The sequence below is a fragment of the Otolemur garnettii genome, unplaced genomic scaffold (assembly GCF_000181295.1).
Source record: "Otolemur garnettii isolate 467f Iridium unplaced genomic scaffold, OtoGar3 scaffold00022, whole genome shotgun sequence".
Lineage (NCBI taxonomy): Eukaryota > Metazoa > Chordata > Mammalia > Primates > Galagidae > Otolemur > Otolemur garnettii.
The window spans coordinates 14,798,305-14,825,372 of NW_003852417.1; the positions used below are offsets into that span (position 1 = coordinate 14,798,305).

Consider the following 27,068-nt stretch of genomic DNA (forward strand, 5'->3'; position numbering starts at 1 on the left):
TCTTTAAGCTGTCGTTCCTTAATTTTATTTTTCTCAGTAAATTTCTTTGAGCTGTGAGAGCAGATCTGGACACTTTGGGGAGTGAGAACAAAGAGGCAAAAACAATAGTCATAGGGCATGAGACCAGAGGTTCTCAAACTTTGCTACACATAAAAACCTCATGGGCCACTTTCAGAATTCCTGGTGGCTCCCACAGACTATTGTATCGGAAGCTCTGGGGTGGAGGCTGTGCCTCAGTAATTTTTGAAACTTCCAGGTGAGTCCAATGCACAGGCTAAGGCTGAGAATGAGACCTGTGTCAGATCAAACCTGCCTCAGCCTCCTCAGGGCGCCCCACCTCACCTCCCTCAAAACTCAGAACTTCAGTGCAGTGTGGTGTGTGAAGTACCAAGCTGTTCCCAAGTCCCTCTCAGTGTCCCCTCACTGTGCAGTGTCATCCTGTGCAGACTTGGCTTCTCCTCTTGGCCCTAGAGCCCAAGTCACCCTAGACTCAGCACCTAAGATCCTGGACTCAGAGGCAGTGCCTGCTCTAGGCCAGGGCCCCAGGGTCTGTTCTGTCTGAGGCACACGGTCATTTCTCCTTCAAGGTGACAGCCAGGCCAATGACTCCATCTCTGCCCAGAAGCCTGGGAAGTGTGCACTCGCTGTGGGGACCTCCCTGCAGCCCTCCTGCCTGTGCACTGGGGCTTGCAGGCTGAGCCTTTGCTTTCCCTGGTCTGTGCTGCCTGGGTCAGAACAATGGTGGGTTTCTGGAAGTGCCTTCAATGTGGGTGTTCCTGGGGGCTCCTCTCTGCATTTTTTCTGGCTCCCCCTGCTTGATGACTTCACTGTACTGTCCTGTCCCCCACACAGCTGCCCAGATTCTCAACACTGGCCCCTCAAGTCCTCGCTCGTGGACAGCCCTTCTTTTGTAGGGCTTCCGTCTCCATCAGAGACCCAACTCACCGTCTGTTCCACGACACCTAGTCCAAGCCAGTGACTGTTTCTGTATTCCTTCAGTCCCTCTTTCAGACCTTACCAGAGACCTGCTTGAAGCCAAACACTGTGCTGGGCCCTGGGTACAGTGGCCCTTTGGGCACAGGCTCTGCTTTGAGAGCTTTCCTGAGTGGTGATCCAAACCCGTTACCCACACCTCCTGCCTAGGGGGTATAGAAGGTTCCTATGGGCTCCTGCTGGTAGGTGCACTCATTGGAGGACACTGCTCAGGGCACACACAGACTGTGCTGACAGGAGACGCACAGCCACCGCAGCCCAGCTCAGGAAGGAGGGAAGTGTTGGCTTCTGGGTAAGGGAGGGAGCAGATGAAGCTGAGGGACAGCTGAGGGGGCAGCCAAGGGGCTGAACCCTCTCTTCTTCTAGACTCACCTCTGCTGATATAGGTGGGTCCTCCCCAGGGCTTTGGGAGCCCCATTGCTTGGTTTGCAGAGTGAATTCCCCAGGCCAGCTATGCTGGGGAAGGCCTGGTCATAGGCTCCGCCCAGCCAGACCCTCACATGTGGCTGATCCCCACCGCTGCCCCCACAGGGCCCCATGGATCCATCCCCCTCACCTCCACCCACCCTGAGAGGGAGCCAGCGTAGGCCACCGCAGGAGCTGTGGAAGCTCTAGGCAGCCAGGAAGAGGCTTTTGTTCCTAAAAGGAGCTTGGCACAAGGGATACCATTACCCGAGCAGAGCTCCTGGGTCAGGCCAAGCAGAGCCTTCTCCCTCCCTGAGCCTGCCCGAAGGCCTTGCTGGAATTCAGGAGGACCCTGCATCAGATTCTGTGTGATCACAGGGGACAGCAGGGACAGCTGGTGAGGACTCCCACGTGGCCAGACCACAGTGTCTCAACACCCCGAGACCAGGAAGGCCTCTGCTTTTTTTTCCTTTTTGGTCAAGCTCACTCAGTCAGCAAACACTTCTCAGCCCCTGCTGGTGCCCAGTGCTAGGGGTCCCGGCCTTTGAGCGGCCCCTTATCCAGAGACCAGCAGACAGACAGCAGAGTGGGGAGCCAGGTGTGGTGGAGCCGGAGGGTGGCATTCAAGCCTGATCTGACTGAATGGGTAGACAGTTTCTGAATGCGGACAAGGAATTCTAGACAAAGGAGAGAGCCTGTGTAAGGACGGCCTGAGAGCCGTGCCCGCTATGACCTCCCACCAGCCCCTCCATGTCCTTTCACTACTGTCGTGTTCCCACCGAGTGTATGACTGCATCCTGCCAGGAAGCACCAGGAGGCAGAAGGCCAGTCTGTTGCGTCACTTTCGTCTCCTCCCACCCCGCACCAGGCCCAGCATGCAGCTAGTGCTCCATGAGTGTTGAGTGATCCCAGAGGAGCACTGATGGCCAGTGCTAGTCATAGCTCAGCTTCTCAGCGTTTGTGTCCAGGCAGGGACTGCTGCCACCCTGTGTGCCCTCCTGCTACCCTTAGTCAGCCCCTCAGCACACTGCTATCTGTGCCCAGTGGGGCCAGCCCCATGCATTCAGCCTGCCCAGAGCAGAGTCCCACAGAACCCAGGGCCACCGCCAAGGCCATGGGTCTGCTCGTGTAGGATGGCAACATCTGCGTAACTACAGCCAATGAATTTATAAAAACGAGGCTATGGTTTTATTATAGTATCTGGTCAGTTCACCTTCCCAAGAAACACAGGCTATCTCACTAAATACATGTGGCGAAGTGCCCTGAGCAGCTGAAATGATAAGTACAACATAAAAGGGCCTGTGCTTGGGAAATCGATCAGAAAGGTCAAGGAGTACAGGCCCACGTGCCCAAACAGGCCTCTCCTTCCTACATCTGGGGTCTCAGACGCAAAGGCTGTCACGTGGGGGAGAGTTTGTGGTCTGTACCAGAAGCTACCCAGAGCTCTGGGAAGAGGAGAATGAAAGGCAGTGTCTCCACTCCCCAGCGCCGGCAAGACAGAATTCTGCTGGCAGAGTGCACTCCAAGGAGGAGGCCTTGGCCCAGGACATGGGAGATGAGAAGGCACAATCTGGGGGAAGGAGCAAGAGTCAAAGAGCCCATCTGTTGGTCCTTCCTGGGACACCCTGGACCAGGCCGAGGACTCTGCTGGCTGGTGTGACAGGCAAGGTAGTGTGTTGGGAACTGTGCCAGGTACACAGGGGCCCCGAGGCAGCATGCACCCCAGAATGAGGGGCTGGCTCCTCCCCGTGGCGGTGGTTCTCCCAAGGCTGACAAGGACATTCTAAGATGGACCTGACCCTGAACTCCAGGCCAGATCACCTAGAAGGCACAACCTACTTTCTTCTTTTGTGCTTATTAGGATTTTCTAATTTTCTTATAATGACCATGGAGATTACTTGTATGATTGTGAAAAGCCATTAGAAGTGCGGAGAACTAGAAACACCCCCAGGCTTTCACCTTCCCAGAAATGGTCCAACTTGGGCCAGGACGGGTGGGAGGCATGGACACAGACAGAGAACCAAGGGCAGAGAACATGTGCTCCCCTCCCTGCCACCTAACCCACAGCCCCCTGAGCTGTGAGCGTTCTTGTGTGAGACTGGCAGCTTTTGGAGCTGCCATAGCCCCCGGCATCTGGGGTTTCCATTTCGTTTCCCTCTTTACCTGGCTAACTGAACTGATTGTACTCCCAGCTCCAATTCACTAATTCTTGCAAATCCTTTAAAACTATTGATTTATTTACTGGGACTGTGGCTTTCAGAATTCTTGGGAAATAATGGCTTTTGCTAAAGCAGGTGGAGACCTGTGTTTCTCCCTCTCCTTGTATCTCTCCCCTGACTGTCCCCCCCTCCCTCTCCACCACTTCTTCCCACTCCCTCTCTAAGCTGGTCTGTCACCTGGGGCAGGGGCTGGCTTTCCCAAAGCCCTAGCTGACCAGACCATTGAAGAATTAGATCCACGGGAAGAGTATGGCAAAGCGAGCTTTTATGGAACATGGCACACAGGAGTTCAGCTGGTTGGGAGTCATCCCTTATGTGAGAGTGCCACCCCTTATCCCGGTCCTTGTTGCTTTTCTAGTTCCAAAGCTGGTGAGGGTCTGCAGCATTTGGGGCAGAGACCCTGGGTCTGCTCCCTCGGTCCCTTCCCTGCATGCCTGCTAACAGCTGTTCACCAGGCTCACCAGCACACCCACGTGAAGGCAGGACAGCCAGGGCCTTGGAATAGAAAGAGGACAGGGGACGGTCTCATGGTGGGGTAAAGAGCCCAGCCACTCCAGACCCTGGGCTGCCTACTGGCCAGATATGAAGAGGAGCGTACACCGGGGTAAGGTCCCAAGTGGGCCGCCTCTGTGATGGATCTGGATGCGCTGCCTCCATCCTGCCCCAGATCCCAGCCTCCAATAAGGAGTTTCTCTGCTTAATTCTCCCAGGCTCTCCCTGGTACAGACATGTGAATATCTCAGGCCTGTGGTCAGTGCTGCTCAAAGAGAGCCTGCCCAGGGTACCAGGGGAACATGGCTTTGCAGGCCCCCTGGGACCACTATCTTTGCACTGCTTCCTGGAATTTTGAAGTCCAGGGTACAACTGCCCAAGTGACCAAGTCTAGCCTGTGGCTCCACACTTGGTACCAGAGCGCCACCTCCCGTGGGCTCCCTCAGTGACAGCGGCCCAGTCCCCTCCATCCTAGGGCTCCTCCTAGTAGTAAGGGAGTTCCCGTGCTGAGCAGCCAAGCAGACTCCATCCACTCCAGCACCTGCTCTCCCACCAGCCATTCATTTCTCCATCAGTGACACAGCCACCAGCCTGGCCCCCAGCAGCTGCCTGACAGCGCTGCACTTCCCAACCCCATTCTTCCCTCCCCGCACCCACCACCTGTCCATCTTCAGAAGGGCATTAGCACCAGAGCTGGTTCTCTACAGCTCCTCATGTGGGCACCTGTGTCCTACTGAGTTGCACAGTCCCCTGGGGCAGGGGTGTCTTGCTAACCTATCGGTCATGCCCGGCAGCTGCCCCCTCTCCTGCTCTAGCCTTGTGGGTACCCCCCAGTGCACTTCAGCTGGTTGCCTAGATGTCTGGAAGATTGGGAAGAGGGTGCCAGAATGGGTGGGAAAGTCAGGAGCAAACCGCCAAGGGCATGTGATGGTGTGGTCAGAGGCCCAGGCCCACCACCCACAGCTGATTCTGACCCATCATCTCCCTGTGGACACATCCCTGAATACCATTCCCTCCTGGGTCCTTCCTCCATCTAATTGGCTCATCAGACTCCTCTCACAGGCACTACAGTCCTGCGAGTGTGTCTCCCATTAAACTGTGAGCTCCCCTCAGTCTATGAATGTGTCCCTTTGCACGTGTCCCAGAACTCCACCCAGCGTCCAGACACAGCCAACTGCAGGTCCCAGAACTCAGGTTCTCAGAGTCTGCCTCTGAAGGGGACTATGTACCTCAGCCTCAGTCAGCTGTGGACAGGCAGTTGCACCAGGGCACCCCCAGCCCCCCACTTCTCCAGAGCAATCCCAGTTTCTCTCCAACACCCTGGTGGTTGGAGCTCTCCAGGGTGCTGAACTTGGCTCTCACAGCTGGCCCCAGCTATCTGTTCTGGCTACTTGACTGAAGTCCCTCCAGCCAGGAATCATTCCCACCCTCCAGTGGAAAAGAAGCAGTGTCTCCAGGTAAACACTGTGGGCAGAACCCAGGCTCATGAAGATGTGAAGGGTTATGAGGACACAGAGGGAGGAGAGACATGCCCATCCCTTACCACCACCCTGGACGTTAGATTCAACTCAGTCCCTGGAGCCAGACTGAGGTCTCATCCTCCATCCCCAAGTCCTGAGAACAAAGTACCCTAAGGATACCCTCTTTCCTGCTGCCAGGTTCTAACAGAGGGCCTACAGGGCCTCCCTCCTCCCTAAATGCTGACCCTCCGCCCATTCCCCACTCATCTACCATGGCCTCTCACCTGGCCCACCTGCCAGCTTCTGGTCCCCACAGGGCTCTTCCAGGGCCTGACTTGACTCTCATGGATGTTGCATTCACTGCTCAAAGTATTCACATCACCCCTTCAGCCTCCATCCTCCAGCAGGAAAAGGGACCAAGTGGGGGGCTTCTTTGCTGGCAGTGGAGGCCTAAGTGCTGTTAATGGCAACCTGGCTGGGCACTTTCCCCAACTGTAGACTCAGCATTTGCCCGGTGGCCTTCCTTGCTCACCCAAGGGTCTGCAGTGACTACCTCACCTCTGCAGTGACTTCTCTCTGGCCAGGTTTCTGACACTCTGCCCCTAACCCTCCCCCATTTCCTCCCAAACAAAAGACCATTCCCTTTGACTCCTACCCTGACCTTACAAGGCAAGGGATGTTAATAAAGGTGATCGGTCTCTGGCTTTTGTTTGGGCAGACCATCTGCGTTGAGAGGGTCATTTCTCTCTGGCTGTAGTGTGTAAAGGCCCCTGTCTGCCCTCAAGGGCTCCAGGCTGTGCCTGCACTCAGCAGCTGCTGGGGTGGTCATTCTTTCCCAGGAAGGCCATTTAGGGCTCTTCGAAGCCACTAGAGCTGAACAGATAAATCTCTTGCTTAGAAAGACCTCAATAACAAACTTGCCTCTGCTTTAGCAACTGTAGACTGCAGTGCAGGCCATGGGGTTATTGCTGTTGTTATTAGCACTCATCTCATCTGAAGTTAGAGGGAGCTTGACTTTTACACTCGGTCCATCCAAATCCACACAACTATGATATTTCAGATAGTTCTGTTGGATCATGTCTGGAGGAGGTTGTTCTTACCACCTAGCACACATCTGCATGTGGTCTATAACCAACCCTGGGTCCCAATCAGAAAGGAACTTTTTGTGCAAAACATGGTAACAGGTGCTCAAGGGGCCAGAGAGACAAGCCCTGCAGGAGAGCACAGCCTAGAAAGGAGACCGACAGACAGGCTTCCCTCTGGAATAAAGTAGCTAGAGATTTCTACTGCAAGGGAGGCACCAAAAAAGTCTTGTGGGTCCACAGGAGAAGACGAAATTAACTTGGTAAGAATTCATCTCTTTTCATTCTTAAAGGTGGGATTTAAGGTGAGGCTTAGGGGATAGATGGGACCCTAAGAAACACTGTAGGGGAAGACTTTGCCAAAGGAGCAGAAAGAAACAATCGAAGTGAAGAAATAGGACATACTAGGTATGAACTTGGGAAGGTAGGAGGGATATGTGAGGAGGCGACTAGAACATGAACATGGATAAAGGACAGGTCATGAAAGTCTCTAAAAGCCCATGATAAGGAGTTTGGAAATAAGGATCATGGAATTCCTTGATCAGGCAGACCCTAGATAACCAACGAGCTCTTACTCTAGGTCATGAGGATGATGGTGTGATTCTGTGACTAGATCCAGACCTCCCAGTCACTCTCCCACAAGCCTTGGGCAGGGCCATAAACCCAGGGAAAGAGAAGAGAATATTTCTGTTAGTTTTGTGATCGTTTCGAAACTTCTAAGGATAACAATCTAAATGACTCTACATCATCTTAGAGAGAATGAGAATGCCCTGGCTGGAAGGTGACCTGCAGTCCCCCAGCCCTGCTGGCATGCAGCCCAGGTCAGGTCTTGGAGAGGACCTTTGGCACCAGATTTCACACAATAGAAAAAGGTTTTGTCAGCCAGTGTTGGACAGGTAGAAAAAGATTGGCTAGTGAGAGGCAGTGACAGTTCTTAAGGCTTTTGTCCCCGTTCAGATAAACGGAGGAATTTCCATTTGGAGAATAGGACAAACAGAAGGTCGCCTCACTAAAACCCTAAGTTCAAGTGAGAAGTCAGAGTCTCCCATGTTTCTCTTCTCTGAAGAACCCCACTTCCTGGGAGGGTGCACCTGCGTGGGAACCAGGGTGTCACCCCTCCATCACAGGTGCGCCATTGCAGGTGCATCCTGCTAGGTGGTTGGATTCCATCTTACCTGGAAGCTGGAGCCCAGGCCTGCCCTCAAGGTGCAATCTAAGGCCAATTCTTCTCTGGAAAAGAAGTATGAGAGGAGAAGTACAAATCTGCTCGGGGGGGAGGGGAGAGGCAGAGGGCAGCACTGGGCTTGGGAGCCTGTGGGCACAGCAGCAGTGTCCCTCTGTGTGTACAAGGCCCCCACTTGCCCCCAGGGTGTCAGCATACCTAGCACTTCCCCACTCCTGGATGAATGACACTCTGGACCTTCATGACACGGCTTTGCTGGGCTTTCTCAGTATATTTTACAACCACTCTGAGTTTATAATTTTTTAATTCCTTTATCAAATATGTGTCATAAATACCAATAGTGGGCAGCATTTATCACCTAGCTGGACCCTAACTCAAGCTCAACTGCTGCAGTCCCCCTGCAACCTTGTAGGTTCTACCAGCAGATGGCACACCTGCGATGGAGTGGTGACGCCCTGGTCATAAATACCAATGGGGGGCAGCATTTATCATCTAGCTGGGTCCTAACTCAAACGGAAAAAAGCTATTTTACACAAGCTTTTCGGGGCTCTGATTTAATGGACTTATCAGCTGCAAAGCCACTGAAATTCTTTCTCTTGGAATATTTGACGTCTCTTCCTCTTTATTACTACCTCAGACAGCCCTTATAGTCCAGCAGAAACAAGCTCATTAGTCTCTGACAAATAACTTGTGTCATTTGGTGAAATCATATGCAGAAGTTTGGCTGCAACTTCATGTCCAGTCTTGATTCTGTTTTCGGCCTCACTCTCCTCTAGACAAAGCATCCAGCCCCACCTCCACCCCCAGCGCCTTCTCAGCATGCCTCTTGCCTCTCATGCCCCTGGCTGCTGGATCCACAGGGGCATTTTACACTAACGACTGATGCTGAGGTTGAGACTGTACTTAGAGAAGTCCATCACGGGATGAGAATTAGCCTCACAGCAACAGTTTCACAATAGCCGGCCAGTGTCCCCAAGGATGAATGGATAAACACAATGCAGTTACATGCAATGGAATATTAGTCAACCTTAAGGAAAGAAATTCTGAGGCTGCTACCATGTGAATGGACCTTGAGGGCATTATGCTAGGAAAAATGAGGCAGTCACAAAAAAGACAAATACTGTGTGGCTCTGCTCACTTGAGGTGTCTAGAATCCTCAGACTCATAGAAAAAGTAGGCAGAACAGCAGTTGCCAGGGGCCAAAGGGAGAAAGAAGTGGGGAGTGGTTGTTTAATGGATACAGAGTGAGTTTCAGTCTGGAAAGAGAAAATGCTCTCTAGAGATTGATTGCACAATGGTGTGGATGGAACACTTTACTGCAACTAAAAAAAGAAAAATTAAAAAGAAGACTTATCCTGGAACCTAACTAGCAAAGGAGAAATGGACAGAGAGAAAGTTCTCTGTGCACTTGAGCCCATCATTCATGCCTTCTGTATCAGTTAGCTCTAGCTGTGTAACAAACAGTTCTGAAATTGGCAGTTTAGAACAATCACCACTGATTTAGATTTGGCAATTTGGGCTGAGCTTGGCTGGTTGTGCACTGGCTAGTCTAAATGTCTCACCTGGGATGGCTTATTCCTCACCACATGGTCTCATCCTCCAACAGGCTAGAGTGGGTTCCTTCAGATGGTGACAGTGGCAGGGGTCCCAAGGGAATGAACAAAAAGTGAGCAAAGCTGCTTGAGGCCATGACTCAGATCTACAAAATCATTTCTACCCCTTTCTAGGGTCCAAAGCAAATCACAAGATCAGCCAACGTTCAAAAGAGTGGGGAAATGACTTCTTAGATGGGGGAAGCTACAAAGAATTCTTGCAATCTATTCTCTCTCTCTCTTTCTATACATACACACACACACACACACACACACACACACACGCAAAGACCTGTGCCGAGTGGTAAAGATAAAAATACAAATGAAACACAGTCAGTGCAGGAGGCAGAAATATAAATAAATAATTATGACACCTAGCATGCTGTAAAGAAGTAGTACAGGTGGTAGAGAGGAACAGAGGGGAGCAGAGAACAAGGGATTGGAAGGAGAAAAAGAAAGAGGCAGAGCGGCCTGGGGCAAAATAGCACCTTAACTGGCACTGAGTGATCCGTGGAGACCAGCCAGATGAATAAGGGAAGACAGATGCCAGCAGAGGGGACATAGGCTTGGACGGAGGATGTGCCCGGGGTACGCAAGGCTTCACTGGGGAGTACAGGAGAAATGGGGGTAGGGAGGCTTTGCCGGGGGTACTGCTGGTCCTGCCCAGCCCTGAGGGTATGTGTGGACAGGAGCTAATGATGGTGGCTACAGGGAGCAACAATGTAGAGGTGACCTGAAGAGGAACGGGCTGGAAACAGAGTGGCATCCCGCAAGGCTGCTGTGGTGACTCTGCTGTGTCTGGGTGCAGAGATTTCCAGGAGGTAAAGCAGATGGGACACCGTGTGAGAGGGCTGAAGAGTCTAGAAGGGGGCTGGTAGGCAGGGCACTGCCTCCGTGGGGAGAGTAGTTCAGTGCTGGGTGCTGAGCTGAGCATCCAAGTGTGTTCCTTCTGCCAACTGGTCCTGATCTCACAAGGGATCAGGGTACAGGGAAGCCACTTCTGTGAGCAAGGTGGGCATGGGGTCCCACAAGCATAGGTGTGGCATCCCACACAAAGCTGAGGGAACCAGAAAACCCCTGGTGCTAGCTAGCAGGAACAATGCTGAGCTAAGTCTGTCCCTACCAGGTGGGCTCAGTGGCCAGGCCTCTCACTCCCTCAGCCCTGCAGAGCCTCTGCCTCTGCCTGGAGGGCCAGGGTGTCCCTGTACAATCCCCTCCTCCAGACTCTGAAGCCACCATGTACTGCCAGGTGCCAGGGTGCTTCTGGGAGTCTGCTCTGAAGATGCAGCCCCAGGGCAGGTTCTGCCACAGGCCTATAGACCGCCTGCACCTGGGAACTGGCCCAGCTTGCTGGAAGGTTTTCCCAGGAAGCAGATGTGGGGCTCCATCTGCACCCCCTACAGATGTGGGGCTCCAGATCAGGTGTCCTGCCCCTTTGTGGTTGAGGGACTGAGGCCCAGAAAGCTGGGGCAACTTATTCAGGGTCATGCAGCCAGTTAGTGGCAAAGCTGGAACACAACCCAGAATGCAGGAACTCGGAACTCCATCCAGAATTCTTTCCCCTCCCCCACCACTTTGCTCAAGAAGGTGACGTCATCTATCTGGCTGCTGGTTTGGGAATGAATTCAGTTGGTGGCTGTTTTGGGAGTCCATGCGTGTATGCAGGGCAGTTTAACCAACCTGGCCCTGCAGCTCACCAGAGCCAGCCCCAGCCCAATCCGCTCTCGGCTCTCCGCTGCCTCCTGGCCCCTCTCTCCAGTATCCCACAGGCCCACCCACAATGGCACTCATCGTCCCTTCCCTTCTCAGATGTCCCTGGGAGAGGTCCTCATGCCTCCAGCCCACAGCGTGTGCATCCTGAATGCACCTCTCTCATCCGTGTCACTATTGTAGCTCTGGCCTTGCTCCCTCTCCCTCGAGTTGTGGAGAAGGCCCCCACCTCAGACCCTGCACATGGCATGTTCCCCAGGAACCCCCCGCCTTGGACTTCAGCAGAGCCCAGGGTATCCTTGCAAAGGAGGGCCTGCCTGACCATCAAGGAGACAGGGCCCTTCCTCATCCCCGAGCTTGCCACTCTAGGAGTGGAAGCAAGACCCTCTGTCCCTCTTTACAGATGTGGCAGCAGAGGCTCAGGGAGGTGCAGGAGCTCACCCAAGGACATGCAAGGGTCAGAGCCAGGGTGGGTCCCAGGAGGGAGCCTTGGCAGGCAGTAATGCTGACCCTAGTAGACAGAGCCCAGTGGTCAAGCTGGAGCAGGACATGCTGGTGGGTAATTCTAGAACATCCATATGGACCTGGAGGGCCTGGTAGGGGGGCCAGAGAGTGGGACTCAGCTCTGTGAGCCACCCTCTGCCCTGAAGACTGCCCTGACAGTCTGGGTCATCCTCGCCCAAGGAGCTGGACCTCAGACAACAGAGGAGGAGGGCTTTGTCCGGGGGTCCTGAGGCAGGCGGAGGAGGCAAGACTGTGAGGTTATCAGAAGGCCCTGACTTGCCAGTGAAAGAGTAGAAATCAACCAAACAGGGTGGCTGCAAGCTCTCCCCTCCTTCTCTCTTCTTAAGCCTTGGGGTGGGTCTGGGAGAAGCTTCTGGCATCCCTAGGTCCAGAGCCCAGAGGCCTGGGCACTGCTGTGCCAGCCGCTGGTGGCCAAGACACCAGGCAAAGGTAGGTGCACACCGGGGTGGGAAGAACCCACAGGCCACTTCCTGCTGGGCTGTGCAGACTACTGGGCTGCAAACCAGCCTCCCCAGTGTGGAAGCCGCAGGCAGGAGTGGGGTTCCTGAGAGGCCAGCCCAAAGAGTCGCTTGCTTTCCCCAAAAGTATCTGGGAGTGAAACAGAAGGAGGCACCTGCCAGGCCCCGCTCAGTCCCCTCCTTCCTCGGGGTCTCCTCCCACACGATGGCTGTGAGCGTCTAACATGAGGGACATGGCTGTTTTTGCAGGTTTTGTGGTTTTATTCCTTTGAACCATACCCAGCCCATCTCGCATCACAGTGCCATGCTTTACTTGGTACCCACTACATCGGCACCCCCTGGCATTTGGAGAACTTGTTCTATAGATATATGACAATTTTTAGTCGTCTGTGATAACATATTCTCTATGTTTGCGATTGTCAGGATGGGAATCTTTCCCCTCAACCTTTCAATTTCTGGGTTTGATTTTTTTTTTTATCATATTTGGGTTTTTTTTTTCTTTTTTTCCTTTTTTTTTCTTTTCGCTTTTTAAAGTTGTGATTCCTTTGGTTCTGTAGCCCCTTGCAGTGGCTGCTTGTTTACGCACTGTGTGTGACTTCTTCTGACTGTCAGTGTTGAGCCAGTCTTGCCAAGAAACAGTATCAAGTATTTCCTATTTCTCTACTTCTTGAAAAAAAATTTTTTTTAATTAAAAAAAAAAAAATCTTAATGGGAACCTGGCCCTGTCTGTCTTCTCTGTTCTGCAGAAATGTTGAAGGAATTGAACCAGCAGCGCAGAGCGAAAGCGTTTACAGACCTGAAAATTGTTGTTGAAGGCAGAGAGTTTGAAGTCCACCAAAATGTTCTAGCTTCCTGCAGCTTGTATTTCAAGGACCTGATTCAAAGGTTTGCCTCCTTCCAGCTGTGGTCGGGTCTGTTCCTTTGTAGGACGCTTTTGTGTCGCTCTTCTCCTCCCCTCTCTTGCAGGTTCCTGAAGCGTGACTCCCTGTCACAGAGCCAGTAGCCATCTCTCCTCCTCCTCCTCCCCCAGTGTCCCCTCACACACAGCCTCAGAGCAGCCACTGCCCCCAGCCGCCCCCCAGCCCCAGCTGTGCTGGTCACGAGCAACCTCGGCCCACAGTAGACAGCACCCTGCCCCGTCCCCGGGTCCCATGCTCCTAGAGGCTTAAGAACCAGCCCTGAGATCAGGAGGACTGTAGACAGCATTTTAAGGGGCCAATGCACACGGCCCCCACAGGGCAAGTGGGGGTCCCTAGTGCCATTGTCACTGCTGTCAGTGGTGAACTTAGTCCCGGGAAAGCACATCAACCAGACCATGCCCCTCTGAGGAGCAGCAAGTGCCCACGGGGCTGCTTTTGACTCTTCCCAAGCCCAAGTCCAGGAGAAGAGACTTGTAGCCATGGCCCCAGCCACGCTGCATGTCTCGAGACTCGTACACTGAGCCGAACCAGCGCTGTCTGAGCACAGACCAGGTGTGTCCTAAACACGGTCTCTCAGCCTTTGCTCCCTTCCTCTGCCCTCTGCCCCGGCTATTTCTACCTGAATGAGTCTTAACGGTGCATGAGCATCTTTTTTTTCATTATGTTGATTTTTTAATTTGTCTGCTTCATACCCTTGCAAAGAAGTCAGGGGCCACCTTCCACCTCCTTAGTGAGGGAGAGCAGCCAAGGGCCCAGCCCAGGGTAACGCTCACGTTTCTCTCACCCCTCAGCAGATTAATGCCGCTGCTCATTTTGCCTTGCAGCCTCTCCGGGGCGGACGCTGAGCCGGGACTGTGCTCAGAGTGGGAGGACAGGACCTCTGCTTGCTTCCCAATGCTGTGTTTGGACTTGCCAACTAACCCCAGAGTGACTGTGTTTTGTTTCAGGATGGCACACTGGCTGGCATCTCCTTTCCGATCCATTGTGTCCTCTCACGTAGAACCACGAAGGAAGGGGCAGGCTCTTTGTGACTTCCCGTGTCATGGACAACTCGGGTCTCCTGCCCTTCTCCCATGCTTGGGTGCTCTCTATACGAGCCCAGGGGTTAGGGGCATGAGGTCTGGGCTGAAGAGGCATGTCCAGTGGCTTCACTAGGCCAGGGAGATCTTTGTGCCACTCTTGGCAAATTCTGGAACCAGCGGTGACCAGCATCTGGCTAGTAGGTCACAGATGGACACCCTGGGCCTCAGGTCATGGTCCAGATCAGCTGAGTACAGAAGGGGCAGGTCAGTACTGAGCAGTGGCCCAGCCCCTGGCCGACTGAGTCCTTGGACTGCCTCATGTTTAACACCAAGCTCTTACACACAGCGGAGGGCCCTACTAGGTGGGGACCCAAAGTAGTGACAGCTTCGTTGACAGGCCAAGAAGAGGCAGGAGACTTCAGGAGCAGTGGGGAGCAGATGCCCACCGAAGGTGTGCCTGAGTGGCCCTCATAGGAAAGGATAGGGCTTCAGGCAGTCAGTGGAAGAGAGAGGGGATCCCCTTGGGAGCTAGAAGACCTGGGTCCTACACCCAACTCTACCACATGTCCCTGAACCTCAGGCTAGTCACGTCTTTTCTCGTGGGCCTCAGGTTTCTCATCTGTAAACTAGGAAGTTGGTTTAGCCCTAACTCCTGAGGGTGACAATCAGTGGGTGGGCATGGCCAGTCTGGAGAGGCTTCCCAAGTGCAAGCACCAAGACGTAGAGGATGAGGTGTCTCAGGCAGCAGACAGCAGATCAGTGTCAGGAGAGCTGGGGGAAGGTGACCAGTGAAGCATTTGATATGTTGAGGCTTAGCAGCCTGGAAGGACACAGGGCCCCAAATCAGGTAGGCAGCTGGCTGGACGGATCTGAACCCAGAGAGGTCTGAGGTCTGGAGAGACAGGGCTAGAGGCCCTTGACATGTAGAAGAGGCCCACAGGAGAAAGGAGGGGGGCTGAAGCGAGCCCAGGGCCCTGAGCTGGAAGTCCTGATGTTGGTTTGCAGCCATTTAAAGTTTTCCTCCCCTCGTCCTGAGCACAGCACACAATATGTGATAGCTGCAGATAAATTCCTCCTCTGGAGAGAAACAGAAAGAGGGTTTCGTTCTGGACATGCAAAATCATTGAGATTTCACATTCTTGGTGGTCAGAGAGCAGCTGGTGTTGTCACTGTGTCATGCCAGTCCCCTTTGCATCTGTGACCCTGGAGGCTTAATGTGCTCCTATAAGGGGTGCCCTGCAGAGAGATGTGGCCCCTCCTAAGCAGGGGCCTCCCTCCTGGGAAGCTTCACTCTTGTAAGGGGAGGGAGCGGGACCCTCCGTGGGACCTGAGGGGGTCAGCACTGACCCACCCTGGGCAAGCTCTGTCAGGGACAGATGAACCCCTGCTGACCCAGCAGGGAGCTTTGACTAGAGGTCTGACTCCAAAGCTTTAGCTGTTACCATTCATTTACTAAACCACAGAAGAACAAAATATGTAGTTTTACTTTTGAACAAAGTTTGTGAGGAAGGAAAGTGAAATTCGAGAGCTGACAGCATGGCCAGGTGTAGATTGTGTGTGCTGGCTGTGTGGGCACGCGTGTGTGCACTGGTGTGTGTGTGCACAGATGTTACAAAAACTTAGAAACTGGCCACAGTCTTCCACTCCCCCAGGAAGACAAATTCCCCCAGACACAGGCACCCACCCCAAACTGTGAGGGAGCTGGCTCCTCTAGGCTGCCGGCCGAACGCCCCGGAGTCCTTGGAGACATATGCACAGGCGCACACTGTCCATCAGAAGCTCAGAGCAAAATCTGTGCTGAGAATGCTGCCCCCGTCCTTGGTTTCCCCACCTGAGTCCCTGAGGTGATCAGGGTGCAAATCCTGTCTCTGGAGGATACGTGAGCAGCAATGCATAGAGCAGTCCTCACCTGGGTCCGCGCTTGGGGGTCCCCAGCAAGGGTCCTGGTTTCTCAGCCCAGTGGGCAGGATGTAGAGCTGCCCTTCCTCTTCTGGCCCTTGTAGGAGGAGCACCTTCATCTGTACCCTGAAGGCCAAAGCACTCTCAGGGATGGCCGGATGGGCCAAGGTCTGTCAGGAAGGACAGGGAGACATTCCTTAAAGACAGCAGAGACATTGCCCCCCACCCCTGCTGTCCCTTCCAAATATGCTCCCCAAGTTCGGGTGTGGGAGGAAATGCCCAGCCAGGGAGGAAAGCTGCCCCTCATCACAAAAATGGGACAAAGACCTGGACCTGGCGTTGTGCCCCCCCACCCCCCGAAAGCCTCATTGCCCAAAGCCTATGCGAGCCTATGCCACATTTGAATTACATTCTCTTTTCAGTGGAATGGAAATGGATGAACAAATTAGCTGATTTTTCTAAGCTGATTTTCACAAAGCCCCAGGTCTAGGCCCTGGGCTTCTCACATCCTCCCCACCACAACAAGAAATGTTGACCAAAGGGTCTGCCTGACCAAGTGGTGCAGCCTGGATGAGAGGAGTGCCACACAGCAAGCCACACACCCTTCTCACCTTCCCTGAACAGCTGGGCACTGTGAGGACAGCTTATGTACCTTTCTCTGCAAGAATAGACAGGTGTGGCTTGGAAGCCAGATAATGAGAAGAGAGAGTCACACACCTTGGGCACTGGCAGAATGACATAAACCAGACACATCACTAAGTCACAACAGGTGGGGAGGGACAAGTGACATTCGTATGTGCCTGTGTCAGTGCCCTATAGCTAATGACATGCCCAGGTTTCCATGCGTGGGGCCAATGGGAGTCATGTCAGGAGAGAGGGCTGCGCTCCCGGGCAGAGAGGACACCGGTCTCCTTCCCTGCCAGCCACCCACCACCTGGGCAAAATGAAAACATCTGACCACTAACCAGGGGAGGTAGGTGAGGGGCCCAGGGAGGGTAATTCTCCATATGAGCCCGTTGCTAATTGCAGGTTTTCAAACATCCTAATTGTTGGGACCAGCCATTCCTGACACTTCCACAGAGCAGATACTGAGTCCTAGGCCCTGGGTCCCCTGAGCCACCCCCACTAGGAAAAAGGTTGCCCCAGGCAGTCTCAGTCTTCTGACAGAGCCCTTGGCCATGTGGGTGGGGCAGCACCCCAAGTGTCAGGTTCACAAACAAGGTCTACTGCCTATTCCTAGCCTGCTAGACAGCTCCCCAAGTCACTCCATAGGGCTGAGTGGAACAGAACAAGAGGCAGCTCAGGGCAGGGACAGAACAGCCACCCACTGAGGATGCTGCTCCCCATCAGAGACCAGGGCCACTCATCAGGGGAGGTAGGTGTCCCCTAGGGCACCTCTGCTCAGGACACTGAGATCCAGTCTCAGAGCAATCTGATTGTCGGGGGTAGGGAGCCACCCAACCTCCCTCACAGGTCTCTCAGCCACACGAACACCACTGTGTCAGGCCTGCCTGACAGGCCTTGTGCCTAGGGCCTGGCCTCCTCCACATGGCCTTGTGCCTAGGGCCTGGCCTCCTCCACATGGCCTTGGGCCTGGGGCCTGGCCTCCTCCACATGGCCTTGTGCCTGGGGCCTGGCCTCCTCTGGATCTTGAATTCAGTTGCATACAGAGCCTCCATCATATTCCCAAGTGTCCCTCTGTGGCCAAGTGGAATAGTCATTCTGGAACCTCCAGCAATTCTTTGCAATAGCCCAACAGCCCCCTACCCTACAGAGGCCAGGGGGACCAGAGCCACAACTGTGACCAGGGTCTCCCAAACAGAGGCAGCACCTGTGCGCCCCCTTATGCAGGCTTCACCTTGTCCCCAGACCTCTCCCTGGCTCAGACCCTCAGTGAAGGGGCCAGCCCACCATACCCATCACTGGGCCACGTTCCCCTTCTGCTCAGCGTCCCTCCCCCCAGTGACGCCACGGTCCTCACGGTCACATCCATTTCAGGGTGTGCGTGTGTGCACATATGCGCACCCATGGGTGTGCATGAGTGCATGTGTGTGCATGCAAGTAAGCGTGTGTGTGCACATGTGAGTACGCACGTATATGCATGTGATCTGACTCCTCTGCCTGAGGGCTCCTAGGTGGGCAGGTGGGCTAGCCAGAGGCAGAGGCTGCAGGACTGAGGTCTTGGGGGGTGACCAGCCCTACACTGGCCTCTCCAACCCTGCCCTGGCTGTGGCCCAGGGTGATCCCACAGAATAGGAAGAGCATGAGGAGGAGAGGCCAGACAGTGTCCTATAGGAATGGAGGCCGAGGCCTCAAAAACATAGGTACCAGCTTGACCAGATGGCCTCTGAGGCCTGGGGTGTTTAGGATAAATGATCACATAATGAACTATTTTTATGCGTAAAGTCACCCAAGCATGGAAAATCCACCCTGACAACAGAAGACTAGGTGCGTTAAGTCACTTCAGGAGCCACCATACACATATATGGGAGGGTTTGGAGGTGCCTCTGCTAACCCCATTTGTGGAGCCCATACCTTGGTCCCTCAGTCTGTGGGGCTTGTCCAGGGCTTGGGGACAGAAGGCCCCTGAGAACCCCTGGTCAGATGAGCCATTTTGTGGGCTCAGGGTAGGACCCCGGGAAGGTGAGCCCAGGATACTGGCTCTGGCAGCAGGATCACAGCGCAATCTGTTCTCTGTCCAGTTACATCTGTATTTTTTTAGGCCCTGAGAGGCCAGTGCCTAGCCAGAGAATGTTGCTTAGTGGTGAATCTCAGGTACTGTCATGTAGGGAAGACTCTCCAGGGAAGGACATGTTCCAGCCTCTGTCACATACAAAATCTCCATGGAAGTTAGACCTCATCTAGTTCAACCCTCTTGTTTTACAGAAGAGGAGGCTGAGGGCCCAGGAGGCCAAGGCTGCCCACCTGTCGGTGGCAGAGCTGGGGTCCCCAGCACCCCCAGATCCCAGCCCAGCATTCTTTCCACCCACCCACACGGCAGCCGCCTCCCTCTCTGCGAGCAGGCTGGAAACCTCTATGGCCCCACTGCCAGCCACAGGTGCACCCAAGGGACCAGTCACAAGAGTCTTCCCCCCGGCCTCCTCGCGAGTGAGTGAGTGGACCACAGGAGTTGTTTCCCAGCCACGTGGCCAGCCCGGCCCACGGCAGGAAGGAGAACTGGTCAGAGTGGCCGTGACAGGTGGCTAAGCCGGTGGCCTCTGGGAAACCTGCCTCCGGACTCCTAACGCTCCGGGTGCTTTCCTCCTGGCGTCACTTCTGTATTGGTGTTATTCTTGCTTCATCTTATCTGTTTCCTTCCAGGTCCAGCTTTAGGGCGGCCACCAGGCCGTAGGAGCCTTTGCAATGGTTTTGTATTTCTGTAGACACCAGATATAAACATACTTATATATTTGTGTCCCTCCCCTGCTCCCCCCAGTTCACAAGCCCGATGCACACTCTACACGCAGGACACTCTGACCTCTGACCCCGTGTTCCATGTGGCAGGAGGGCCCCGCCCCGGGCCAGGTCCCAGGTCATGGCTGCTGGCTGTCTGTGGCGGAAGTCCTTGGTTGTTCCCTCTCCCCTCCTCCCAGCTCTGACCATTCTGTCCGTCTGTCTTGTCTTCTCCTCAGTTTTAAAGCAATGTCATGAAGGGCTTCCTTTCCACGCCTCAAAGGAAACAATATGCTTTCGGAAAGACATGGGGGCGGTTCTGGGCAGGTTAGGGCCCTCAGCCTTTGGGTGACCAGAGGCTGTCTCTGGACTGGCTGGAGACATAGCCAATTGGTGCCTCCCGAGCCTCGGTCTCCTTGGAGTATTTGCCATCTGAGGCAGGTGGGGACAGGCCAGGCCGGGACATGTGGGCCAGCTGTGGGCTGAACCGTATTGTTTCCCTTTGAGGCCAGTCCTGGTCCTCGTCCCCATCCATAGCTCATGCTTTTTGATTTGCATCTTTTTTTGCATGGACATGCCGAGTAGTGATAAGCAGGGTTTTCTGTTCTTTTGGGCGTCTCTGGTCAGACTCTTCTCTTTCAGATCCCGTGTAGGCCATTAGGTTCAGGTGTGTCATTGCTGTGTCCTTTGAGTCCTAAAACGAAGGGCGTGACCAAGATGCGCAGGGAGATCTAGCCCTGTGAGGAGGCGGCACAGTGGCCGCAGGGGCAGCAGGTGAGGACATCCTGGTCTCTGTGCCTAGGTCGGTGCAAGATGGTGGCCAGGGCGGCCGGGAGAAGCTGGAGCTCGTCCTGTCCAACCTGCAGGCGGACGTCCTGGAGCTGCTGCTGGAGTTTGTCTACACGGGCTCCCTGGTCATCGACTCGGCCAATGCCAAGACCCTGCTGGAGGCGGCCAGCAAGTTCCAGTTCCACACCTTCTGCAAAGTCTGCGTGTCCTTCCTCGGTGAGCCCTGAGGGCATGTGTGTCCCTTGAGGGGAGAAGCGCAGATGTGCAAAGACCCCTACACAGCAAGGATAGTGAGGGGAGGGCTGTGTGTGTACCCCCAAAGCCCCCCAGGACATGGCTGGGTTTCACAAAGCTGTTTTAAGATGATAATTTGGATAACCCTCTACACAAAGGCCCTCCTTCACTGGCATAAACTGAAAGGGAATCTGTGTTGGTTTTCTGTAGGGGATGGGTGCCTTGTGCCCCAAAGTGCCTTGTGAAAACAGGCCTGGAGTGTGGGGCACAGAGAGAGAAAGTCAGGGGCTGAGCCCAGACATGGGAGCAAGCTGGCAAGGTGAGCTGAGGCCACTGAGCAGCCTAGAAGGGACAGCAAGCACAGCAGCAGAGTCTGGCTCACAAAAAGACCCAAACACATCTAGGCTGGAAGAACCATGAGCCAGACCTCAGGAGAGCTGGCAGATGGACCCCAGATTCAGACAGGAGAAGGCAGATGGGCATGTGAGAGGTACTACTACTGACCTAACCTCAGCTATGCCCATCTCTGCCATGGAAGACACTGTGAGCCTTGGCGGGACTCCTGCCCCAGCCCTGGCTGGCCTCTGATGCCCAGGCCTCCTCCCACAACAGGCAATAAGGAAGCCCCAAGCCCAGTGCCCACACTCCATGCCTCACAGGCTAGGTCCTTCTCCCAAGGAGGCCCTACGAGGGGCAGAGGAATATCGAGACATGGACCCAAGGCTCCAGAGACATAGGAAGTGGCTTATGGGGACTACGAGTGCTGTAGGCAGGGCACACGACATAGGCTCTGAGAGAGATCCAGGGTGGCAGTTATGGGAACAGGTGGTGACCACTTCCAGGGCCCTTGGGTCAGTGGTCCTGAACTCTTGCCCCTAGAGAAGCAGCTGACTGCCAGCAACTGCCTGGGGGTGCTGGCCATGGCCGAGGCCATGCAGTGCAGTGAGCTCTACCACATGGCCAAGGCATTTGCGCTGCAGATCTTCCCCGAGGTGGCGGCCCAGGAGGAAATACTCAGCATCTCCAAGGATGACTTCATCGCCTACGTCTCCAATGACAGCCTCAACACCAAGGCCGAGGAGCTGGTGTATGAGACAGTCATCAAGTGGATCAAGAAGGACCCTGCATCACGTGCACAGGTAGGGATGGGGTCCGCAGCAAGGATGAAGGGCAGTGAAGGAGGCAGGGCCACCTTCTCCAGCAGGAGAGCCTATGGGAGCAGGACCAGGGAGAGAGAGGCTGGTCCTGCTCCCCTGGGCAGCAGAGAGGTGAAGAGAGGGCTCAGACATGAGAAATCTGTCACCACAGATGCTTGAGGGGTGGCATTCCACCTTGAAGGGAACCGAAGGGCCTGGACAGGCAGTATCTGGGCCCTGCAGGGAGAAGTGAGTATCTGAGCCAGGGTGCTCTGGGGCTCCAGGAGCACAGACCCAGCAAGGTGCTCTGGTTGTTGAGGGATAGAAAGAACCTGGATGGACCAAATGGGAGCCACGCTGGCTGTTAGAAACTGCTACACAAGTGATGACAGGAATGTGAGTCCCTCAGGGCGGAATAGATGGGGTGGACAGAGGATGCAAAGATGCTGTCCACCGGCCTTTCTGACCAGAAAAAAATGGGGAGGGTGAGGTTTATTTCAGAGGAAGTTAGGTGGGACAGCTACTCACAGTGACTGCCACAATTCATTGTGACTCCAGCCCAGAACCTTCTCCGGAGCTCCAGACTTCTCACTTCAGTCACCCACTGGCCATTTCTGCAGGACATCCTCCAAATCCATCTAATTCATCAGGCCCACAGCTCTTCCCATGCTCCTTCTTTCAGCCCCGCCCGTTATCCCAGATGGAAGCCCAGGTCCCCCCCACATCTTCCATGTCCGTTTGGCCACACAATGCCCTTTCTCCCCCTTACTTCCCCTGGAGTGGCCTGACTTCCCTCTCTCCCATTCTGGCCTCCCCAGCTGTGCTGGGGTTACTGCAGCCCTAAGTGGTTTCCCACCTTCAGTCTTGCTCCCTCCAGGTCCACTTCCCACCCTCTGGCCTGAGTGGTCTTTCTAAAGAGCAAACTGATCACCCAGTCCCTCTGCTTACAGCCCTCCTTAGCCCCCTCCTCAGCTCTGCAGGGATAGCAGCCCTGGTCCCTGCCAGCCTGTCCACACTCATTCTCCTTGTCTGCTAATTGTTCCACAAAAGCCTCTTGCATCCAAAGGTACCATTCTCTCTCTCCAACGTCTCTACGCAGAACTTCAGATGGCCTTGACCTCCTCCCTCCTTGTGCCTGGCAGAAGTTGGCCAGTCCGTGTGCAGCCAGCTCAAGCATCTCACATCTCTCTCCTGACCCACTACAACACCAAACTAGACCCCTCCTCTCGTCCCTCAGGGACTTTTATGGGACAGACCCCCCCATTTAATTGTGCACCCCTCAAGGTCAGAGATTGGGTCTCTTGGGTCTTAGCACCCCAGTAAGGAGCTGAGTATGAGGCACCCAGTGCTCACAGTTACTTGGTGGAAGAAACTCCAGTGGAGCTATGAGTGGAGTTGTCAGACAGGAGAGGAGATTCAAGTCAGCCAGTGAAACTCTTCATCACAGGGTCAGAGGTCAGGGGCCAGGGCCAGCTGAAGGTGTGGGACACTGCAGAAGGATGCTGGTGCTATGGGGATGCAGCTCTCATGGATGGATTTGCGGACTTGACAATCACCGTCTTCTTGAAGCTTTTCTGGGTCCTCCCACCTGTTCCTAAATCCCTGCTGCACCCACAGCTCTTCCAGGGTCACACCCTCCTTGTTTTAGCCCTGATCCTCTCCAGTCTGCCCACTGTGGGGTGCATGAGCTGAGTGGAGTGCAGAGATGGATGGGCAGCCCCCCAGGCCAGCTGCAGCATGCCAGTCATCCCACTCTCCCACCCCCGGCTCACTGGAGCTCTGTCTAGGCTGGCTGAGCACAGCGTCTGCACTCCCAAGCCCAATGCGGACTGGTATTGACCATTTTTGTGCAGTCCCACACCTCTTCTTTCCTTCTCAATTCAGCTGAAAGGAGGTGGCGTCCTCTCTGTCAGCTAAGACAGTTTCGTGTCCCCTTTACCATACAGTACGCAGCTGAGCTCTTGGCAGTGGTCCGCCTCCCCTTCATCCACCCCAGCTACCTGCTCAACGTGGTCGACAATGAGGAGCTGATCAAGTCATCAGAAGCCTGTCGGGACCTAGTCAACGAGGCCAAACGCTACCACATGCTGCCCCATGCCCGCCAGGAGATGCAGACACCTCGGACCAGGCCCCGCCTCTCAGCAGGTATCCAGGGACAAGCCCTGAACCCCCAAGGGCCGGTGCCTTAGGGTCAGCCCGACTCTGGGTGGTCACCCAGAGAGATGCCAGGCACAGATGCTGATGATGTCAGGGTGTGTCCCAAGGGTGCCCCTCCATGTCCCTGCAGGTGTGGCTGAGGTCATCGTTTTGGTTGGGGGCCGTCAGATGGTGGGGATGACCCAGCGCTCGCTGGTGGCTGTCACCTGCTGGAACCCACAGAACAACAAGTGGTACCCCTTGGCCTCGCTGCCTTTCTATGACCGCGAGTTCTTCAGTGTAGTGAGTGCCGGGGACAACATCTACCTCTCAGGTGAGGCCCCTGGGGGTTGGGGGGCACTGAGTCCATGTCAGGGCTGAGGAAAGCCCAGAAGTGTCCACTTTGCAGGTGGAGCCTTTTCCTTCTGACCCTGGGGCTGGGCCTGCTAGCCTCAGGCCTGTCCTCACCCTGCCTGCTCTCTGTACCTCTCCTACTCCCCACAGGTGGGATGGAGTCAGGGGTGACACTGGCGGATGTCTGGTGCTACATGTCCCTACTCGATAACTGGAACCTTGTCTCCAGAATGACGGTCCCCCGCTGTCGGCACAATAGCCTGGTCTACGACGGGAAGATTTACACCCTTGGGGGCCTTGGCGTGGCAGGCAACGTGGACCACGTGGAGAGGTAATGAGGCCACACTCACCCCCAGTGTCGATGTACTGGAGATGAGTCCATTGAGCAAGCTACAGTCCCAGACTTGTCAAACACCATAGCAGGAGAGGGCTGTGGGATGTGACATAAAAGTCAGGATAATACCTGCTTCAGCCTTCCCCAGTCACTGAGATGGGGCACTTTTGTCCCTTTTGGTTAGGGGCTGACATCCCACTTACATGTCACAAGCCAAAGGCCCAAGATCCAATCTTGAGAGGCACAGGCTGAGCCTAACCGCACTGGCTGGAAACAGGGAAAAGCTGGAACCAATGGCCAGAACATGGGCCCTGCCTCTTTGTCCCTGTGAAGCGGGGTGTCACACACTGGGGGCCTCCCTCTATCCATCCACACACTCCAGGAAATCTGTTCGTAATGCAGCAAAAGGTCACTGCACGCAAACTAAGTAATCTGGGTTGTGGGCAGTCTGGCCAACCCTTTAGAATTCTCCAGAAGAAAAAATAAGTTGAAGTGCCCAAGAACCATGTGTGTCAACCCGCCTTCTGCTGAGAGTCCCAGGCTGGCTTCTTCCTGAGGCCACTGTGTAGGCTCAGACAGAGGTGTGAGGAACACAGACTGGAGAGTATTTCTAGGTGGGAATAATCCTTTTCCTTTGAGCTGAAGAGACTGTTCTTGCAGAGAACAGACGCCCAGGGGAAGAGCTCAGGAAGCTTCATGAGTCAGCGGAAGAACACGGAGGCTTAGTCCTGCTTTTCGAGAAACTGGTGCCCCAGAGAGTGACAAGTTAGGCTGTCCTGGCCTCGAAGTACAATCCAGGAGGTGGCAGTTAGGATCACCAGAGCCTTTGTCCCCCCTCCTGCCCCCGAGCCCACGCCCCCAACCATCATCAGCTGCCACTAGAAATCATATCCTCCCATGTGACATCTTTTGCCTATGAAGGCACACAGAGCCCTCAATTTGTATTTTCTTTCCCTCCGTGGTTAATTGGACACTTGACAAATGTTATAGCAAAGATGGTTTCAGAGTGAGACGGGCTCTGAATGTTCATTGTGGGCTCTTAACTCCCCCAAGTGGAGCCCAGAGATGTCTCAGTAACAACGTTTAATTGTCACATTGATCTGGAGATCATGGGGAATCCCCATGTGATCACGAGGATCTGCATGCCGTCGTGGGGCCGGGATCAGTCCTGATGCTAGCGGCCCTCAGAGTGACCAGCTGCCTGGCTGTGGGTGCCCCAGGCCTTCTGGAAGCACCAGCTTCTAGTCATTTATCATCTGATAATAAACACATGAAAAAGGAGGCATTTCCTATGTAGGAGTAAACTGAGCTACAACCGTCATCCTGTCTTGTTTTCGTCAGTATTTTTAATCTCTTAAGACACTGATTACTCATTTTGCAAACTTACGGTTGTTGATAAGTACAGGGATTTGCTAGAGGATCAAATGGGCCAGCGAAAAGGTAGAGACATTCCCCTAGGGTCCTGGGTACTTCGCCAAGGCCTGGGGGATGCCTGTGTTGACCATCCCTGGTGGATCATCAGCTCCGGCACAGTGTGAGCAAGACCACCCTGGAATCCCTCAGCAGCTGGAGGAGCAGTCAGGGACAGCACGGTGTCCCGAGAGGGCCTAGAAACTTCCTCCGCACACCAGGAGGATATGTCAGCTGCCCTTGTAGGGACAGGATGTAGATGTGAAGTGCCCCCACCCAGCAATGTGCCTGCAGGTCAGGTGGAGGGTGGAGGGGAAGGGAGGCCTCCTGCTTCCCAAAGAGCAGAGCTCCTTTGAGCAAGTCCATTTCTGTGCCACAAGGTGGCAATGATGAGAATTCAGGGTGACAGGAAGGTCAGGGTAATGGGGACAGACGCGAGGGTGTTTTGTCCCCCAGGAAGCACTAACAGTACAAATTGCCATTATATTGATAATGAATGAGCTATATGGTGCATTATAATTATATTACATTATGGTATTACAGGAATAGAGCAAGATTATATAATTATAGATTAAAACAACAGTGCAATAGACAAACCTGTATTATATCATTATATAAATAACTGGGTCTAATATTTTATGGCAATGTATTGCAGTAGCTGTGGTTACTGGATAAATGATAGCAGAGCGCCTCACTCCGCGGGGTCATTTGCATGTCATTAGCATATCCTTCTCAAGCAGGAAGCTGACAGATTGAGCTGACGGGAGGGCTCATGGCTTGGCAATCAGCCACCTGGAATAACAAGCTCTCAGGAAATGTGCATTTGGTGCAATGTGCCATCATACTGAAAAACTGAGGACTAACAGCCACATAATCTTCCACTGTCTCCCAGCTCCTGCTGCAGGAGCTCTTTGGATCTCTGCCATATTGGCTTAAAAAACACATATCTGAACTTGTGACACTGTCCAAAAAGACACTTACTCCATTGCATATAAGCCACATATCATTCGTCTGGGTCTTAATTGAATCAGTCCTGCTGCTGCCCTTTAAGATTCTCCAGCCTCTTGTCAAACCAAGCACAGAACCAAGCACATCCATCGCCCTCGCTCAGGGCCAGAGGTGTGGGCTAAGGGAAAGCAGTGTACAGGGATCTGAGCCAGGAGAGAGTGGGCACCGTGTGCTACCCCAGAAAACCCAGTGCTGGTGGCACAGTGAGCCCACACCAAGGCTCTGCTCTGGGTCCAGGCACATGTGGAACAGTAGCTGTGTCACCTATGTCACCTGCTGGGAGGTCCAGAGTGAGTGCTGGTGCCGCTGGAGTT

General features: G+C 54.2%; 1 protein-coding gene across 1 annotated transcript in view; it reads left to right on the forward strand.

Moving 5' to 3' along the window:
- The window catches only part of KLHL29 (kelch like family member 29), a 292,829-nt gene that overhangs the window by 257,409 nt on the left and 8,352 nt on the right, over positions 1-27,068 (forward strand). Inside the window, exons 6-11 of the mRNA XM_003787428.2 lie at positions 12,866-13,004; positions 20,156-20,358; positions 21,256-21,515; positions 23,459-23,657; positions 23,800-23,982; positions 24,153-24,333. Coding sequence (XP_003787476.1) covers positions 12,866-13,004; positions 20,156-20,358; positions 21,256-21,515; positions 23,459-23,657; positions 23,800-23,982; positions 24,153-24,333 — 1,165 coding nt within the window. The remainder of the gene's footprint in view (positions 1-12,865; positions 13,005-20,155; positions 20,359-21,255; positions 21,516-23,458; positions 23,658-23,799; positions 23,983-24,152; positions 24,334-27,068) is intronic.